This window comes from Oncorhynchus gorbuscha, linkage group LG14 (genome assembly GCF_021184085.1).
Source record: "Oncorhynchus gorbuscha isolate QuinsamMale2020 ecotype Even-year linkage group LG14, OgorEven_v1.0, whole genome shotgun sequence".
NCBI classification, from domain to species: domain Eukaryota; kingdom Metazoa; phylum Chordata; class Actinopteri; order Salmoniformes; family Salmonidae; genus Oncorhynchus; species Oncorhynchus gorbuscha.
The window spans coordinates 37,208,250-37,228,091 of record NC_060186.1 but is presented as its reverse complement, the minus strand read 5'-3'; the positions used below and the strand labels follow the sequence as shown (position 1 = coordinate 37,228,091).

The 19,842-nt window shown below is 42.9% G+C and overlaps 1 protein-coding gene and 1 long non-coding RNA gene across 2 annotated transcripts; one reads left to right on the top strand and one right to left on the bottom strand.

Annotated features, from left to right (window-relative positions):
- Positions 1-6,839: 6,839 nt before the first annotated feature.
- Positions 6,840-18,980, bottom strand: klf11a (Kruppel-like factor 11a). Its single transcript, XM_046297940.1, has 4 exons — positions 18,811-18,980; positions 16,328-16,579; positions 7,938-8,901; positions 6,840-7,797 (listed from the first exon to the last, which is right to left on the bottom strand). The coding sequence occupies exons 2-4, from the start codon at positions 16,568-16,570 to the stop codon at positions 7,511-7,513; spliced, it is 1,494 nt and encodes a 497-aa protein (XP_046153896.1). The 5' UTR covers positions 16,571-16,579; positions 18,811-18,980; the 3' UTR covers positions 6,840-7,510.
- On the top strand, positions 13,197-14,795 carry LOC123994879. Its single transcript, XR_006831746.1, has 2 exons — positions 13,197-13,557; positions 14,106-14,795. It is a non-coding gene; the product is annotated as an uncharacterized LOC123994879 (long non-coding RNA).
- Positions 18,981-19,842: the final 862 nt, after the last annotated feature.

The following is a 19,842-nucleotide window of genomic DNA, read 5'->3' as shown; positions in this document are numbered from 1 at the left end:
CATAGGCGACGTTGTTGCCAGTGATGTTTGGTGAAGACCTGCCTTACAACAGGCCTACAAGCCCTCAGTCCAGCCTCTCTCAACCTATTGCGGACAGTCTGAGCACTGATAGAGGGATTGTGCGTTCCTGTTGTAACTCGGGCAGTTGTTATTGCCATCCTGTACCTGTCCCGCAGGTGTGATGTTCAGATGTACCGATCCTGTGCAGGTAGTTGTTACACGTGGTCTGCCACTGTGAGGATGATCAGCTGTCCATCCTGTCTCCCTATAGCGCTGTCTTAGGTGTCCCACAGTACGGACATTGCAATTTATTGCCCTGGCCACATCTGCAGTCCTCATGCCTCCTTGCAGCATGCTTAAGGTACGTTCACGCAGAACAGCAGGGACCCTGGGTATCTTTCTTTTTGTGTTTTTCAGAGTCAGTAGAAAGGCCTCTTTAGTGTTCTAAGTTTTCATAACTGTGACCTTAATTGCCTACCCCCTGGAAGCTGTTAGTGTCATAACTACCATTCCACAGGTGCATGTTCATTAATTGTTTACAGTTCATTGAACAAGCATGGGAAACAGTGTTTAAACCCTTTACAAAGAAGATCTGTGAAGATATTTTGATTTTTACAAATGATCTTTGAAAGACAGGGTCCTGAAAAAGGGACATTGATTTTTTTTTTGCTGAGTTCATGTTATAGCTATTTCGTAACACTAGTTATCTTACTTGCTAACAACGTTGATTAAGTGGTCATTATAATATAGGCTAAACCTGCACACAAGCGCTTCTTACCACTGCCAGAAAATACAGAACTTCCCTGCACTATCAACTAAGAGCTTGACTGACAGTCTGACCTCTCTTTGGGGTCTTTGATGTAGGTGTCAATGAGCAGGCTGTACATCTCAGAGTGGATGTTCTCCATGGCGATCTGGAAACCATAGAAGCATCTTGCTTCTGTCACCTGGACTTCTTGTGTAAAGCGCTCCACCTAGTAGAGAAACAGGAGACTGCCATTAGATCAGTGATTTCTTGTGTAGATAGCTAAATATTGACTGTTGTCAACAAGTTCTGGCTCCCCAATGGTGGAACAAACTCCCTCACGACGCCAGGACAGCGGAATCAATCACCACCTTCCGGAGACACCTGAAACCCCACCTCTTTAAGGAATACCTAGGATAGGATAAAGTAATCCTTCTCACCCCCCTTAAAATATGTAGATGCACTATTGTAAAGTGGCTGTTCCACTGGATGTCATAAGGTGAATGCACCAATTTGTAAGTCGCTCTGGATAAGAGCGTCTGCTAAATGACTTAAATGTAATGTAAATGTGTTTATCTTCCTGCCTACTGATGTAATCAATTCTGTTGACGTAGCCAGCTGGCGTGTTTAGCAAACCTACATTTGAATTAGTCGACAAATAAATGGCTGTAGTTAGTTTGTTTTGTTATCTATGAAAATTGGGAGCTTTTAACAGGGAGATGTTTGTTTACAGTACATGGCAGACAAAAGACAACGTTCCCAAGTTGCTGATACTTTGAAACAAATTTGCTGATATTTTAAGCACAAAGAACCCCCCCCCCCAAAAAAAAAGAAAATCAAAAATGCACGATTGGCATGCCTTTACCAATCGTGCCTTTACCAGTCTTTTCCGTAGTCCTCAAACACGATGACCGTTGGAAATAAATAATTAGACCTGGATGAAACCAAATAAATATGAAAACGTTCCATTGAAACAGTTGTTCACATTTATTTTGGTTTCATTGAAGTCATATTCATGTACCTATTTTGACGCTGCTCGTTTGTTTTGTCAGCTGCTGAGTAAAAAGTAGACAACATAATGTCAAGATAGTGAAGTTGGCCAAAGTCCTGTTGGAATTAAACTAATCTCCATCTATTGATTGGGAGGTAAAATTGCTCTGAAAACTAAGATAAAGACGTATTATTTGTCTTACCACTGTTTACTTTATTGAAATACATATATGCAGTTCGACTTTGATCGTGATAACATTTATTTCTAACAAAATGATGCTGTTGAACAGAGTTTTTTTTCCCCCCGGGTGTGTATGTGTTTACCTCATAGAAAAAACAAAGACTGAAATGATTATGCAAACGCATTCTCAACCGCTATATAACCTCGATTATCCACCTTTGTGAATGAAAGGACAAACTAACTTCAATCTTCTCTGTGTAACAGATAGGATAATGGGACAGTTCAGAGTACAACGCATTTCTCATCCCTGGATTGAGGTACGTATTCCGAGACATACAGTGAGTTCCAGAAGTATAGGGATAGTGAAATGTTTTGTTGTTTTGGCTCTGTACTCAAGGCCTTTGGATTTGAAAGGATACAATGACTATGAGGTTAAAGTGGAGACTATAAACGTTCATTTGAGGGTATTTCAATCCACATCAATATCGGGTGAACCGTTTAGAAATTATAGCCCATTTTGTACAGGACCGAGTTTGGGAAACCCTGTTTTAGGGCACCAAAAGTGCTGGGACAAATTCACTATTGTACAGTATTTTGTCACAAATTCCTAGCAGACTCTACAAACTGGATGCATTTGCTGTTTGTTTTGTGTTTCAGATTATTTTGTGCACAATGGAAATGAATGGTAAATAATGTATTGTGCCATTTTGGAGTCAGGTTTATTGTAAATAAGAATATAATATTTCTAAGCAGTATTACATAAATGAGGATGCTACCATGATTACGGATAGTGCTGAATGAATCGTCGCTGGCCTATTAGCTGCCACTGAGTGTCTTTCCTCCCCCTCCTTGTAGTATGTGTATTGTTTGCACCTGTTAGTGAGTAATTAGTTGGGTTTTATTAGACAGGCCCGCCTGTTTCTTTGTGCGGGATTAATTATTGTGACCTTCTTTTATGTAGTAGAGGAACGTGTTTGTTCCTGGTCGTGTATTCTGCTGTACTATTTTCGTCCCCCGTGTTTGGGGCATTTGGTTTTGAGCAGCCAGTGTTGCGTTAGTGCTTTAAAGAGCACAGTATTGCACTCTTTGTTTCCTGCGTCTGACTCCACACCCACGACACCCGGAGCGTTACAGTGATTAACAGGGGAGGTTAGCGGGTTTTTATACGATATTTATCTATAACTTTTTCACTGATCATTATTCACGATTCATTCAGGACTATCTGTAATGATTGTGGCGTTCACATTAATGTAGAACAAGTTGAGTAGAAGAATTTAGAAATTTTTTATTCTTATTTACGGGGGGGGGGTAAATGTCTGTTGGGGGGGACAAGATCTAATCAAATTGTATTGGTCACATACATGTGAATAGCAGATGAGATGTTATTGCGGGTGTAGCAACATTCTTGTACTTCTAGCTCTGACAGTGCATTAATATTTAACAAGTAATATCTAACAAATTACACAACATATACCCAATACACGCAAATCTAAGTAGGAAAGAATTACGACTATATAAACTCAGCAAAAAAAGAAACGTCCCTTTTTCAGGACCCTGTCTTTCAAAGATCATTCCTAAAAAACAGATAATTTCACAGATCTTCATTGTAAAGGCTTTAAACATGGTTTCCCATGCTTGTTCAATGGACCATTAATGAACATGCACCTGTGGAACTGTTAAGACACTAAAAGCTTCCAGGTGGTAGGCAATTAAGGTCACAGTTGTGAAAACTTAGGACACTAAAGAGGCCTTTCTACTGACTCTGAAAAACACCAAAAGAGAGATGCCCAGGGTCCGTGCTCATCTGTGTGAACATGCCTTAGGCATGCGGACTGCAGATGTGGCCAGGGCAATAAATTGCAATGTCCGTACTGTGAGACGCCTAAGACAGCGCTACAGGGAGACAGGACACAGTGGCAGACCACGTGTAACAACACCTGCACAGGATCGGTATATCCAAACATCACACCTGCAGGACAGGTACAGGATGGCAACAACTGCCCGAGTTACACCAGGATCACACAATCCCTCTATCAATGCTCAGTCTGTCCGCAATAGGCTGAGAGAGGCTGGACTGAGGGCTTGTAGGCCTGTTGTAAGGCAGGTCCTCAGCAGACATCGCCGACAACAACGTCGTCTATGGGCACAAACCCACCATCTCTGGACCAGACAGGACTGGCAAAAAGTGCTCTTCACCGACGAGTCGTGGTTTTGTCTCACCAGGGGTGGTGGTTGGATTCGCGTTTATCTTCGAAGGAATGAGCGTTTACACTGAGGCCTGTACTCTGGAGTGGGATCGATTTGGAGGTGGAGGGTCCGTCATGGTCTGGGGCGGTGTGTCACAGTTTCATCAGACTGAGATTGCCTGCAATGACAACAATCTCAACGCAGTGCGTTACAGGGAAGATATCCTCCCTCATGTGGTACCCTTCCTGCAGGCTCATCCTGACATGACCCTCCAGCATGACAATGCCACCTGCTATACTGCCCGTTCTGTGCGTGATTTCCTGCAAGACAGGAATGTCAGTGTTCTGCCAAGGCCAGCAAAGAGCCCGAATCTCAAGCACGCCTGGGACCTGTTTGATCGTAGGGTGAGGGCTAGGGCCATTCCCCCCTGAAATGTCCGGGAAGTTGCAGGTGCCTTGGTGGAAGAGTGGGTAACATCTCAGAGCAAGAACTGGCAAATCTGGTTCAGTCCATGAGGAGATGCATTGCAGTACTTAATGCAGCTGGTGTCCACACCAGATACTGACTGTTACTTTTGATTTTGAACACCCCTTTATTCAGGGACACATTATTCCATTTATGTTGGTCACATGTCTGTGGAACTTGTTCAGTTTATGTCTCAGTTGATGAATCTTGTTATGATCATACAAATATTTACACGTTAAATTTGCTAAAAATAAACGCAGTTGACAGTGAGAGGAGCTTTCGTTTTTTGCTGGGTTTACATATGGAGGAGCGATGTCAGAGCGGAACGGACTAAGATATAGTAGAATAGTATAGAACAACAGTATATACGCATGAGATGAGTAATGCTAGATATGTCAACATTAAGTGACTAAGATATAGTAGAATAGTATAGAACAACAGTATATACGCATGAGATGAGTAATGCCAGATATGTAAACATTATTAAAGTAACTAGTGTTCCATTCCTTAAAGTGGCCAGTGATTCCTAGTCTGTGCCTATAGACAGCAGCCTCTAATGTGCTGGTGATGGCTGTTTAACACTCTGATGGTCTTGAGATAGAAGCTGTTTTTCATTCTCTCGGTCCCAGCTTTGATGCACCTGTTACTGACCCTCGCCTTCTGGATGATAGCCGGGTGAACAGGCAGTGGCTAGGGTGGATGTCCTTGATGATTTTTTGGTCCTTACTGTGACATCGGGTGCCTGGAGGGTGAATAGTTTGCCCCCAGTAATACGTTGGGCAGACCGCACCACCCTCTGGAGAGCCTTGCAGTTGTGGAAGGTTGCAGTTGCCGTACCAGGCGGTTAGACAGCCTGACAGGATGCTTTCAATTGTGCATCTGTAAAAAAGAATTGTGAGGGTTTTAGGTGACAAGTAAAACTTCTTTACCCTCCTGAGGTTGAAGAGACTCTGTTGCGCCTTCTTCACCATACTGTGTATGGGTGGTCCATTTCAGATTGTCAGTGATGTGTACACCAAGGACCTTGAAGCTTTCCACCTTCTCCCTTGTGGTCCCGTCAGTGTAGATAAGGGGGTGCACCCTCTGCTGTTTCTTGAAGTCGACGATCATCTCCTTTGTTTTGTTGACGTTGAGTGAGAGGTTATTTTCCAGGCACCACACTCCCAGAGCCCTCACCTCCTCCCTGTAGGCTGTCTTGTCATCATTGGTAATCAAGCCTACTACTGTTGTCGTCTGAAAACTTGATGATTGAGTTGGAGACGTGCTTGGCCCCGCCGTTATGGGTGAACAGGGAGTACAGGACACCAGGCGTCGCAAGATAGCTGACTAGTGGTGGCTTTTCAGCAGCCTGGTGGTCTGGGAGTAGAAGATATTGGCCAGTCTGTTAGTTTTTGCCATGAGGCCATGACTGCCCGTGTCTGAGTGATGGAAGCGGGGAGGCTGCCTTCCTGCGACACCTGATGTTGTAGGTGTCCTGGAGGGCAGGCAGTGCGCACCCAATTGTGTGTTTGGCTGAGCGTACCACCCTCTGTAGCGCCTTGCAGTCAGTGGCGGAGGAGTTGCCGTATCAGGCTGTGATGCTGCCCGACAGTATGCTCTAGATGGTGCTCCTGTAGAACACTGAGGGTCCTCCGGGACAAGCCAAATTTCTTCATCCTCATGAGTTTGAAGAGTTGCTGTGGTGCCTTTTTCACCATGGTGTCAGTGTGGTTTGAACATTACAACTCCTCGGAGATGTGTACGCCAAGGGAACTTGACGTTTTTGAGCGTCTCCACCGTGGCCCGGTTGATGAGGATGCCCAACCTGGTGTGTCGTGTGTCCATAAAGTTAAGAACTGGAAACCTGACAAGGCTTTACTTTATTCACACACGTTGTGAAGTATTTATTTCCACCGAGTGGTGCTGTTGGCCTATATTTTAGTGGGAGTGCTTACAGGGACCTTTCAATATTTTGCTTATGTGAATGTCGGTCAGTAAGGCAAATGGGCGGGTACTGTGTTAGCCAGTTAAAATCCTCTGATCATATTCCAGCTGAATGGACATTTTCCAATTGGTCATGCCCCCTTAGCACTCTAAAATACTGAAATGTGATTTGAGGAATGTTGTTACTGGGTGGTGGGATGAGACTGGTATTCGAAATCAAAGGGGATCGAGTGCAATTGTGTAACAGGATACGTAATATTGTCGCCATCACTGCTGAGAATGAGAAATAGCAAGATTGGGTGGTTCATCATCATGTTATTGAGAAAATATAGAGACCAAGTTTACTAGTGTATTTTATTTTGTATTTTATTATGGGAAAAAACAATGGGACTCATAATAATTACAATTGGCTACATTGAAAGCTAGTAAAACTACACATTGGGACATGGCATATCTATAGAATTCATTCATAAATGGATTACTCATATTATTAGTATGGTGAGGCATTATAAAGTATTTATTAAGTAATAATATACTGTATCTGTAATTCAAAAAAACAATCAAGCTATCAAAAACAGCACTTTTTAAGACAAATGTTTATTAAATAATATGCAAAGCAAGAAAGTAGGTAGTATCACAGTGAGGTATAATATCCACTGACACATTTTAAAATATCAATAACATATATTCAATAAATGCAGATTGGAATACACATAAACATTCATATACAGATATTAATATATACATATTTATAATCATAGAGACAAATAGTAACAGAAAAGCACAATGCAAAGGCTTTGGCAAAAAGAGTGCATACATTTTGCTAAACATTACATACTGTATACATATTACAGATAGAAAGTACAAAACAAGCATAATAAAAAAATCCAGTGCAAGGTCAGTTTGTCTCCGTCCATGAATGAGTAGCAGCCTATAGTTTTTGTTTAATTTAAACCCCTGGTCTTGTGTGGTTTGTGGTGGTATATTGTCCTGAGATGACCGTACGGCCTGAGACCCAGCTAATTAGGGGAAGGGACCAGCACACTGAGAGAAAGGCTGGAGTTACTCGACGGACCCTTAGATGCCGCCATCTTGTTGACTTCAGTCGGCCACGTGGCGGTCCTCTTGGTGGTCATGTGTCGGCGAGCATGCTTGGTCAAGTGGTCGCTGCGCATGAAGCGCCGATCGCACATGTTACACACAAACTTCTTCTCGCCGGTGTGTGTTCGCCGGTGGCGGGAGAGCTCGTCGGAGCGGGCAAACTTCTTGTCGCAGCCCTCCCAGTGGCAGCTGAATGGTTTCTCACCTGGACGGCATGGGACAAATGGAAACTATATCAGTAGAAGATAACCCCACTACCTATTCAACATGACCATCAATCAAATTGCCATTGGTTAGAATATCCAGTAAATTGTCTAACAAGTGTGGTGGGGAAGTAGTACCTACCAGTGTGAGTTCTGAGATGGGCCTTGAGGTGGGAACTTTTGAAGTAGGTCTTCTTACAGCCCAGGAAGTTACAGACGTAGTTCCGTCTGCGGGAAAAGTCAGCTTGTGTGGCATTACTACTCTGCCCTGAGGGCATGTAAACTGGAGCTGGGGCCAGGGGCAGGAGCTTGGTGTTCCCGAGGGTCATGACAGTCTGTTGGCATGACGAGGCCTGGGAAACAGGGGACTGGGGAACCACAAACATCACCGTCCCGCGAGTCACTGAGGAGCCCACCAGCTGCAGCGGCTGGGGGAAGGAGGATGGTGACTGGGCTAGTATTGGCTTGGGCCCCCCCTGTGTCTGCATCTGCACCGGACCCCGATGGACAAACGCAGAGATCATCCCTGTCCGCCCATTGATTGGAAACACCTGGCAGAGGACCTGGGAGCTTTGGATGGGGAGTGAGGACCGGGAGGTGGCTGTGGCTTGGGATGGGGAATTTTCAGTGGGAGGAGTGGAGGGGCCTGTGCTGCTGTCAGGTGAGGATGGACTAACGGCCTTCTCTACCTTAACACACGGACCAGTGCTGCAGCTTTGTGGTTCAGTCTGCATGGGAATGGTCTCGGCCAAAGAGGCTGCTGTAGGGTTTCTGTTGGAGGAGGTGTGTTGTATCCCTATGAGGGACTGAGGTGGAATGTTGATACTGTGCTGTGAGAGGGCCCTGTCAGCAGTGTGACGGATAACGCTGGTCACCATGGCTCTGCTGGCTAGCTCTTGAGCTCCAGAGCTCTCTAAGAGGGGGGCCGTGCCAAGTTGTTGGCCCAGGAGAGGGGCATTCCTGTGGGGCAGACCTGCACAGAGTTTTGGCCGGGTTAAGACTGGTCTGGGACCTGAGCTGGAGCTGGCCAATGAGGTGGTGGTGGTGAGGACAGCTGTGGAGGTGGAGGTCTCGGCAAAGATGGGGCTCTGAGGGGGGGTCATGCACTGGAAAAAAGAAAGAGAAAGATGAATTAAAGCAGGAATCGCAGGTCGTCCGTGACCCTATGCTGCCCCACTTCTGGTGTAGTGTTTTCACTTTGAACGAAAACAAGGGGGTTGAGCCCTGGGCTGGCCTTCTAGGCTAGGTGTGTCTTTGCGCTAATACCGCCTACTTGAATGACCGTGCTGCCCCGGAGCCAGTGTTGCCAACTTAGTGACTTTGTCGTTACATTTCGCAACTTTTACTTGGAAATGTTTCTCGCGAAAATTTCAGCTACTTTTCAGGTTGCCTTTGGAGTGTTTTGACACAGAGGGTTTCTATGGTTTTGATAGCATTTAGCAACTTTCCCCACTCAATTCTGCTGACAACGTGAGTGGGAGAAACTGTCTGTGCAACAGAAGTCACATCAATGGTGCATACACAGACAGAGAAGCACAAGGGGGGAAGGGGTGTGCGGCTGGAGAGGGGGTGAAACGCTACGTCAGGGACTGCAGCTGTGCCGCATCAAGGCAAATTGGTGCTGGGATGTCATCGCAGCAACGTGATCTAGCGACTTCTGGCTTAATCAAGGAGCCAATAGTGGATCTCACTGAAAAATAGTTAGTATTTTTTGTTATGCTTTGTGATTCAATAGTTATTTTGTTGGTAATCGACCAAAATAGTTAGCTATGTTTGCCTATTGAGCACACTGCCTGCCTATATACAGCATTGATTCCTACCTAGTGTGAACTACCCACCAGAAAGACTGAATACCCAGCGTGGTCAGACAAGTTAACAATGGCTCATCTGCATGACATATTGGTAGACTATGGGCCATAAAGTCATAGGATGGTCACATTAGCATTACACATGTTAAACTGGTTACAGCGCAACATCACATCCTTCGGAAAGTATTCAGATCCCTTGACATTTTGTTAGGTTACAGCCTAAATATTTTTTTCTCCTCATTAATCTACACACAATACCCCATAATGACAAAGCAAAAACAGGTTTAGAACGTTTTGCTAATTTATTAAAAATAAAAAATAAATATTACATTTATATAAGTATTCAGACTCTTTACTCAGTACTTTGTCAGCGATTACAGCCTCTCGTATTCTTGGATATGCTGCTACAAGCTTTGCACACTTGTATTGGAGAGTTTCTCCCATTCTTCTCTGCAGATCCTCTCAAGCTCTGTCAGGTTGCTGCACAGCTATTTTCAGGTCTCTCCAGGGATGTTTGATCGGGTTCAAGTCCAGGCTCTGGCTGGGCCACTCAAGGACATTCAGAGACTTGTCCCGAAGCCACTCCTGCATTGTCTTGGCTGTGTGCTTAGGGTTGTTGTCCTGTTGGAAAATGAACCTTTGCCCCAGTCTGAGGTCCTGAGGGCTCTGGAGCAGGTTTTCATCAAGGATCTCTCTGTACTTTGTTCCGTTCATCTTTCCCTCGATCATGACTAGTTTCACAGTCCCTGCCGCTGAAAAACATCCCCACAGCATGATGCTGACACCACCATGCTTAACCGTAGGGATAGTGCCAGGTTTCCTTCAGACGTGACACTTGGCATTTAGGCCAAAAAGTTCCATCTTGGTTTCATCAGACCAGATAATCATGGTCTGAGTCCTTTAGGTGCCTTTTGGCAAACTTCAAGTGGGTTGTCATGTGCCTTTTATTGAGGAGTGGCTTCCATCTGGACACTCTACCATAAAGGCCTGATTGGTGGAGTGCTGCAGAGATGGCTGTCCTTCTGGAAGGCCGAGGAACGGTGGGTTAACTGCCTTGTTCAGGGGCAGAACGACTGATTTTTACCTTGTCAGCTCGGGAATTTGTTTTTCAACCTTCTGGTTATTAGTCCAACACTCTAACCACCTGCCTTACATTGCACTCCACGAGGAGCCTGTGTGGCAGGCTGACTACCTGTTACGCGAGGGCAGCAAGAAGCCAAGGTAAGTTGCTAGATAGCATTAAACTTATCTTATAAAAAATAATCAATCTTAACACAATCACTAGTTAACTGCACATGGTTGATGATATTACTAGTTCATCTAGCGTGTCTGCGTTGCATATAATCGATGCGGTGCCTGTTAATTTCTCATCGAATCACAGCCTACTTCGCCAAACAGGTGATGATTTTAACAAGCGCATTCGCGAAAAAAGCACTGTCGTTGCACCAATGTGTACCTAACCATAAACATCAATGCCATTCTTTAAAATCAATATACAAGTATATATTTTTAAATCTGCATATTTAGTTAATATTGCCGCTAATATGAATTTCTTATAACTTGGGAAATTGTGTCACTTCTCTTGCGTTCCGTGCAAGCAGTCAGGGTATATGCAGCAGTTTGGGCCGCCTGGCTCATTGCGAACTGTGTGAAGTCCATTTATTCCTAACAAAGACCGTAATTAATTTGCCAGAATTGTACATGCCATCCATTAGAACGGTTCCTTACTTCACTGAAAGAATAAACGTTCTGTTTTCTAAATGATAGTTTCCGGATTCGACCATATTAATGACCAAAGGCTCGTATTTCTGTGTGTTATTATGTTATAATTAAGTCTATGATTTGATATTTGATAGAGCAGTCTGACTGATTGATGGTAGGCAGCAACAGCAGGCTCGTAGGCGTTCATTCAAACAGCACTTTCGTGGGTTTGCTAGCAGCTCTTCGCTGTGCTTCAAGCATTGATCTGTTTATGACTTCAAGTCTATCAACTCCCGAGATTAGGCTGGTGTAACTGATGTGAAATGGCTAGCTAGTTAGCGGGGTGCATGCTAATAGCGTTTCAAACGCCACTCGCTCTGAGACTTGGAGTAGTTGTTCCACTTGCTCTGCAAGGGCTGCGGCTTTTGTGGAGTGATGGGTAACGATGCTTCGAGGGTGGCTGTTGTCGTTGTGTTCCTGGTTCGAGCCCAGGTAGGAGCGAGGAGAGGGACGGAAGCTATACTGTTACACTGGCAATACTAAAGTGCCTGTAAGAACATCCAATAGTCAAAGGTTAATTAAATACAAATGGTATAAAGAGAAATAGTCCTATAATTCCTATAATAACTACAACCTAAAACTTCTTACCTGGGAATATTGAATACTCATGTTAAAAGGAACCACCGGCTTTCATATGTTCTCATGTTCTGAGCAAGGAACTGAAACATTAGCTTTCTTACATAGCACATATTGCACTTTTACTTTCTTCTCCAACACTTTGTTTTTGCATTATTTAAACCAAATTGAACAAGTTTCATTATTTATTTGAGGCTAAATTGATTTGACCGGATTCTACCATATTAATGACCTAAGGCTCGTATTTCTGTATGTTATTATATTATAATTAAGTCTATGACTTGATAGAGCAGTCTGACTGAGTGATGGTAGGCAGCAGCAGGCTCGTAAGCATTCATTCAAACAGCACTTTCGTGCGTTTTGCCAGCAGCTCTTCGCTATGCTTCAAGCATTGTGCTGTTTATGACTTCAAGCCTATCAACTCCCGAGATTAGGCTGGTGTAACTGATGTGAAATGGCTATCTAGTTAGCGGGGTGTGCGCTAATAGCATTTCAAACGTCACTCGCTCTGAGACTTGGAGCAGTTGTTCCCCTTGCTCTGCATTGGTAACGCTGCTTTGAGGGTGGCTGTTGTCGATGTTAAGGTTTTCTTGCGGTGAAGGAGAGGCGGACCAAAATGCAGCGTGGTTACTTGTATACATCTTTAATAAAGATGAAAACACAAACAATACAAAACAACAAACGTAATGTGAAAACCTAAACAGCCTATCTGGTGCAAACAAACACAGAGACAGGAACAATGAACGCAAGAGAAGTGACACAATTTCACCTGGTTAATATTGCCTGCTAACCTTTCTTTTAGCTAAATATGCAGGTTTAAAAAATATATACTTCTGTGTATTGATTTTAAGAAAGGCATGGATGTTTATGGCTAGGTACACGTTGGAGCAACGACAGTCCTTTTTCGCGAATGCGCACCGTATCGATTATATGCAACGCAGGACACGCTAGATAATCTAGTAATATCATCAAAGATGTGTAGTTAACTAGTGATTATGATTAATTGATTGATGGTTTTTATAAGATAAGTTTAATGCTAGCTAGCAACTTACCTTGGCTTTTTACTGCATTCGCGTAACAGGCAGGCTCCTCGTGAGGCAGGTGGTTAGAGCGTTGGACTAGTTAACCGTAAATTTGCAAGATTGAATCCCTGAGCTGACAAGGTACAAATCTGTCGTTCTGCCCTTGAACAAGGCAGTTTTAACCCATCGTTCCTAGGTCGTCATTGAAAATAAGAATGTGTTCTAAACTAACTTGCCTCGTTAAATAAAGTTGTAAAAATTTTATTTGTTAGAAATTTCAACAAATCTAAACAAAAATCGGCATTCAAAAATACCGATTTCCGATTGTTATGAAAACTTGAAATCGGCCATTCCGATTAATCGGTCGACCTCTAGTATGTTCTCACTAATGTACTCATATTTGATCAATATTATGTTATTGTTCTGGACCTGTTAGTTGTTTAGCACCCCCTAGTGGCAGTTTATGTGCAGCAGGGTGGAATTGAACTGCTTGTGTCATGTGACAGGAAGCAGTTTCTGAAGTGAAGCAATGTTTGACAGAGTAGTTATAATCCTTCAACATCCTTCTATATAAGCTTTGTAATACACCATGTCTGTAAGTACATTTGTTTATTAACACAAGATAAATGTTTATCACATATAATTTTCATGCTTCTGTAATAGATTGGAAATTAAGTTAACGGTTAGCTACTTTGCATTAGCTTCAGTGCTATTTCTCCCCAGGGACACCTAGCTGAGTAATATCAAGCATACAGTTGCATTCTAGTAACTTTATTTTATATTTGACTCTAGATTGAGTACTCTTATTCCTTATATTTAGTGCAGTTATTGTGGAATACATTCTGTGCTCTATAATACTGTAACTGAAAACCTACTTTACTGTTTGTTGCAGTTTCACACTGTGATTCAAGTAAACTTCCAAAACGGCACCCTGTTTCTCACTGAGTTATTTAAATGAGTGTTTAGCTAACTGGATAGCTGTGTAAGGGGTATTTAGCGAGTCCAGTATAGTTATCAAATGAAAATCACTTTTTATTTTGGCATATGCAGGATGTTCAGCATATGGGGATATGACGTATTGTACCATGTACTATGAAATAACCATTTGTTTCATGTTTTCCCACAATGTCAACCTATGCCCAGGATATCTTGGACTTGTTGGATGGAGGAAACATAGTCAGCCATAGATGTGAATATCCTAACCCTTCAGCTACACTACATGCGTCGCCATCAGCAGTGTCCATGTGACGTTCTACCTGCTACACCAGAACCCAACCAAATAAACATTTCACTTCAAGATAGAAATAAGGTTTTGTGTCAGCCATTGAGAATTGACCCTCTGTAGCAGAGCAGTATGGATGCATTGTGGTTATACCGGCTCTGATGACCTAGTAGGAGATGAAAGGTGGGAACCAGGAACAGCACATAACAGTTTGTGGCCTGGAGGTGAGGGACCTGGCAACAGAGTTGTTATTCCAAGCTGCTGTGTGTGGAAAGTACTGGCCTCCCGTGATCCACTTCAGCAAATTTGAGGCTTTATTCCTGGGAGCTGGTAGCTAGCTGTACATGTCCTGCCTTGTGTGTGTGTGTGTTTCATTTAAGTTCTACAAGTGTTCAGTTGTCATTGTAATTGTCCCATTTCTTTTTAGAAATCAGTCACATTTTTGTTTTTAATTGTGAATTCAAATGTAAATGTGGATTTTTACATAACAGATTTGTGGTCATTTTATCATGCAGTAAGTAGTCCAAGTTATCTATGGTTCTGTTACACTGACAGTGTTGATGGTGATTGGAAAGAAAAAGTAATATTACTCAAATAAATTGAAATCCTTATTTGCGCAAGTGTCAATGGCCTTTCCAAACAAAAAATGTCAGAATACAGAAAATGTTATCTAGCTAGCTAGGTATGTGTTAGCTAGCTTGAACACTGAACACACTACGTTTAGCAGCTAATGTAGCTAGCAGGCTAAAAATGCAACTAACACTTACAGTGCATTCGGAAAGTATTCAGACCCCTTGACTTTTTCCACATTTTGTTAAAGCATTTGTTACAAACAAGATTCTCTGGTCTGATGAAACCAAGATTGAACTCTTTGGCCTGCATGCCAAGTGTCACGTCTGGAGGAAACCTGGCACCATCCCTACGGTGAAGCATGGTGGTGGCAGCGTCATACTGTGGGGGTGTTTTTCAGCGGCAAGGACTGGGAGACTAGTCAGAATCGAGGGATGAACGGAGCAAAGTTGAGAGAGATCCTTGATGAAAACCTGCTCCAGAGCACTCAGGACCTCAGACTGGGGCGAAGGTTCACCTTCAGACAGGACAACGACCCTAAGCACACAGCCAAGACAACGCAGGAGTGGCTTTGGGACAAGTCTCTGAATGTTCTTGAGTGGCCCAGCCAGAGCCCGGACTTGGACCCGATCGAACATCCCTGGAGACCTGAAAATAGTACATGGAAGAATGGGAGAAACTGCCCAAATAAAGGTGTGCCAAGCTTATAGCGTCGTACCCAAGAAGACTCCTGAGGCTGTCATCGCTGCCAAAGGTGCTTCAACAACGTACTGTGTGAAAGGTCTGAATACTTATGTAAATGTGATATTTCATTTATTTATTTTTTGTTTTTATCTTTATGTGGTATTATGTGTAGATTAATGAGGAAGAAAACAATTTAATACATTTTTAGAATAAGGCTGTAATGTAACAAATGTGGAAAAATTCAAGGGGTCTGAATACCTTCCGAATGCACTGTAGCTAACGTTACCAGTCCATGAGAGCGGTGGCCATGTTGGCGTCACTCTTTCACCTTTCAAAATGAACTCCAATGTTAATCCGGTTTCTGGGTTGGTCATGAACAGTCGTTTTCTTGCCTCTTTTTCTCTATTGGGGTCGTTGATTCAGATCCAAGAACAGAGAATGATACCTGTTGACTACGTCTGCTCTGTTTGTGTCTGGCAGCTGTAATGTTAGATTGCAAGTGAATCTCACATCCTCTCCAGCTCCTGGGCAGCGGGATTAGCCAGACACACCTAGCCCAGAAGGCCAGCCCAAAACGGCTCAGGGCTCAATCCCCTTGTTTTCGTTCCATTTGAACCCACTACACAAGAAGTGGGGCGGCATAAGGTTGCCCACCACCTGCGGATCCCTGCTTTAAACATTTTAACTCTCCAATGTGACACAAACCCATTCAATTCTCTATTGCAAAAAAGCTGATTGTAGTTTTGAATAAAATGGCAGCCTCTGGTTAGTCCCAACCAATCATTTTTCTATACTCAGGCTACTAGACTAACTACGTTAGCATAGAAAAGTGATCTTTTACAGTAGAAATTCAAAACCACTGAGGCCTACATAATGGGATTCAACTCACCAGTGATGAGAGTGCGATCAGATCCTTGGGGGACTCCATGCTCTCAGGGTGCAGGAGGAGAGAGTCGCAGGAGTCAGAGGTAGGTGTCAGGGGGCGTGGCTTGTGGTTTGGTGACCTTTGACCCCAGGAGCTCATGCTGACAAGCGCCTCAGCGGCCTCCAGGTCGGGGTACTCAAAGGTGCTGCAGCAGGACTGCTCACTGTCGTACCTGTTCCTCTCCATCATCATCACCCTGATGTCCATTAGATCAGCCTGATGGGAGGCCACAGGGAAAATGCACCGCCAATCACCATCTGTGTCCCAAAATGGAACCCTTTTCCCTATATAGTGCACTATCTTTGACCAGAGCCCTATGGGCCATTAGATCAGATGGAGTGTGGGAGAGAATGAGTCCATAACGAGGATGCACCAGAAATCAGTTTAGGTAATACTAACATGCACTCTAGTGTATTTATTACCCCACCCCCCAAATAAAGAAAATTCTGTGCAAAAAATTAAATTGAGACTGGCCCAGTGGGCTGAAGATGGACCAGCCCATCTGGTATTTTCTCATTAGCCAGTCCACTTCTTACTGCTGCTCTTAAAAATAAAATTAAAATTGCCTATCTATTTTTTAATTAACTCTTATTTTTCTAAACGGCATTGTTGTTTACGGGCTTGTAAGTACGCATTTCACTGTTGTATTCGGTGCATGTGACAAATACAATTTGATTTGATCACAATTACAGCTCAATAGCTTCTGATGGCTGCAGACTCTTTTCAACACTGACATCTATCTCACGAAATATATCTAGAGTCCTACTACTGCAATGGTTCCCTCAGATGGTTTTAGCTCAAGATATGAACCATATAAGCCTCAAAATGGTGGAAAACACATAGACAATAGTCAATGAACAAGTGTTGGGTATTCTTCTAGATGTGCATGTAGCTATGTAGTGCAGTTTGTTGTCATCCGCTGAATGCTCAGCTGCACGTAGTGAGGCTGCTAGCTGCTTTAGAGGAATGGCGAGAGAGAGAGGGGCCCCACTGCAACGCTAAACTAACAGCAGCCATTTGAGCGGGTGCCTGGCAGGTTGGTGCATCCAATCCTCCCAGTTCCCAGTAGCTCACATAACATTGGAATCACCAAAAATAGACATGTGAGTAATGTGCTACATCAACAACAAAAACCCAGAAAAGTCGATTTGATTAACATGCAAGAACTGTGGAGGGGGTGTGGGCCGCATCAGGAAGTATTGGGTTGAATTGAGAACCCCCGCCTCTTATTGAACTGCTTGAGGACACTCTCCAGCAATAACAACCAGCCACTTGTTTTATTGACACACATGGAAGCAGCTCATAATCCAATTCAATTCCAATCTTCATGCTTTTATCAATTAGCTAATCTATGAATCAATCGTCAATATTTATGTCCAAAATGTTCAACCAAGCAGACTGATAAATGGCACATAGTAATACGTGGTCCTTCTGTAGCTCAGTTGGTAGAGCATGGCGCTTGGAACGCCAGGGTAGTGGGTTCGATTCCCGGGATCACCCATACGTAGAATGTATGCACACATGACTGTAAGTCGCTTTGGATAAAAGCGTCTGCTAAATGGCATATATTATTATTATTATTATAATACAGCAAGCACAGTAGTCTAGTTGAGCCCCGCTAAAATGATAAATGAGATGTACAGTTCCATTTGGCTTTTAGGGGCCACAATTAAAATGTAACACGATATCAAATAAAATTTTATTCGTCACATACACAGTTTACAGCAGGTATAATATCATGTGCAACGAAATGCTTATGCGCAAGCTCCCGCAACAATGCAGTACATTAATCAATAATAACAATAAGTAAAAAACAAAACAAGTAATGGAGTAGGTAGTATGCATATTAATAATGGACTGTATTTACAAATATAAAATGGGCAGTGACTTGGTCACGCAGTAGAATAAATAGTATATAATACAACAGCAGCGTCGTGTGTGTGTGAGAGAGAGTTCTGAGCGCATGTGTGTGTTTGTGTAACAATGTGTGTGTGTAACAATTTAAAATAACAACGTATAATCATATTGAAAAAAGTATTATTACAATGTAACAATGCAGTGATATAAGGCGGATATAATGTAGTAATGTGTGATCACACAGTTGATACACTGGCCGTTGCGCGGGGATACACTAGTTTCATTCTGACTTCAAATAAACCAGACTGCCTGGGTTAAAAGAACATCACGTTCAACTTGGGCGGCTTGCTTCAATGCATTCAATTCAAGTTATATAATGTGTGTGTGTGTGTGTGTGTGTGTGTGTGTGTGTGTGTGTGTGTGTGTGTGTGTGTGTGTGTGTGTGTGTGTGTGTGTGTGTGTGTGTGTGTGTGTGTGTGTGTGTGTGTGTGTGTGTGTGTGTGTGTGTGTGTGTGTGTGTGTGTGTAACTTATCGATGGTCTTGAAATACCTGAAGATTTAACATTTAAAGTAAAAATCAATCAACTTACCCGACAAGATTGCTATGAATTCGGGGGTGATGTGAAAGTCACCATATGGAAAGTATGAGTAAAACAATAATAGTAGAGATAGTAGCAATTTAACCACTCAACGAGCCCTGAGCACACAAGTATTCCCGCTGCCAGTTGTTGAGACTGGCCTTAGCTGAGTGAATCAAAAGGGGAGACGAAAAAAACAGAAACAAAATTCAGAGCAGACTGGCGGGTGGTAACATGTTACCAATCAAAAACAAAGGTGTAGCGGGCGTCGTCCAATCAGATAGCAAGCAGCGCGTGATCAGGACGTGTCTGCGTCGCGATTGGAGCAAAGAGGGTGCGTGGCTGTTGGAAGGCGTGACGAAGGAGTCAGTGGTGTCAGAGTAAACCCAGTGAACTCAATGCTCGAGAACTAGGGGAAAGGTTGAAACCGCGAATCGTGAGATACTTGCACGCGTCTGGCTTGCTTTGGAACGAGAGTGCGCGCTAAGCGGGCATGCGCAAAATGGGCACAAAGAAATTAATAGGGAAACTGCAGAATGCAATACGTTGGTTTCGAAATAAAGAATTAGCTGTGTTTTTTATTTTATAAATCCGATAATATCTTATAGCGTCTAAATTGTTTTATTATCGATTAGTGTAATTGCATTGTACAAATCTGGTGTATTAAATGGATGTTACTCTAAGTGTAAACAAATGTTGTGAATCAATCGAGTCATAAAATTCATATTACAGATTTGACATTTATTTTATATATACAGTAATAAGATTATACAATTAGGCTATTATGATAGTTTTCATTTTCTGATCGATGGGAATATATGTTGAAATATAAATGGAGCTTCATCGTTATGACATTCTGAACAATTACGTCAATACCCATAGTAAACAAAAACAATCCCACAATTATTTCAGTAAATAATTAAATTATGCAACATGATCAAATAGGATCACAGAGTAGTGTGTGGAAGAATAGAAAATATCAACAAATGGCCCACTGAAACACTTCTAAAATGCACAAATTACAGAACGTATAATATACTGAAA

Coding starts and splice junctions, on each gene's coding strand:
- klf11a (XM_046297940.1), bottom strand. CDS start 16,570: ATGGACATCAGGGTGATGATGATGGAGAGGAACAGGTACGACAGTGAG. Junction 8,902..16,327: donor TGATCGCACTCTCATCACTG/GTGAGTTGAATC, acceptor TCTTTTTTCCAG/TGCATGACCCCCCCTCAGAG. Junction 7,798..7,937: donor CCATCTCAGAACTCACACTG/GTAGGTACTACT, acceptor CATGCCGTCCAG/GTGAGAAACCATTCAGCTGC.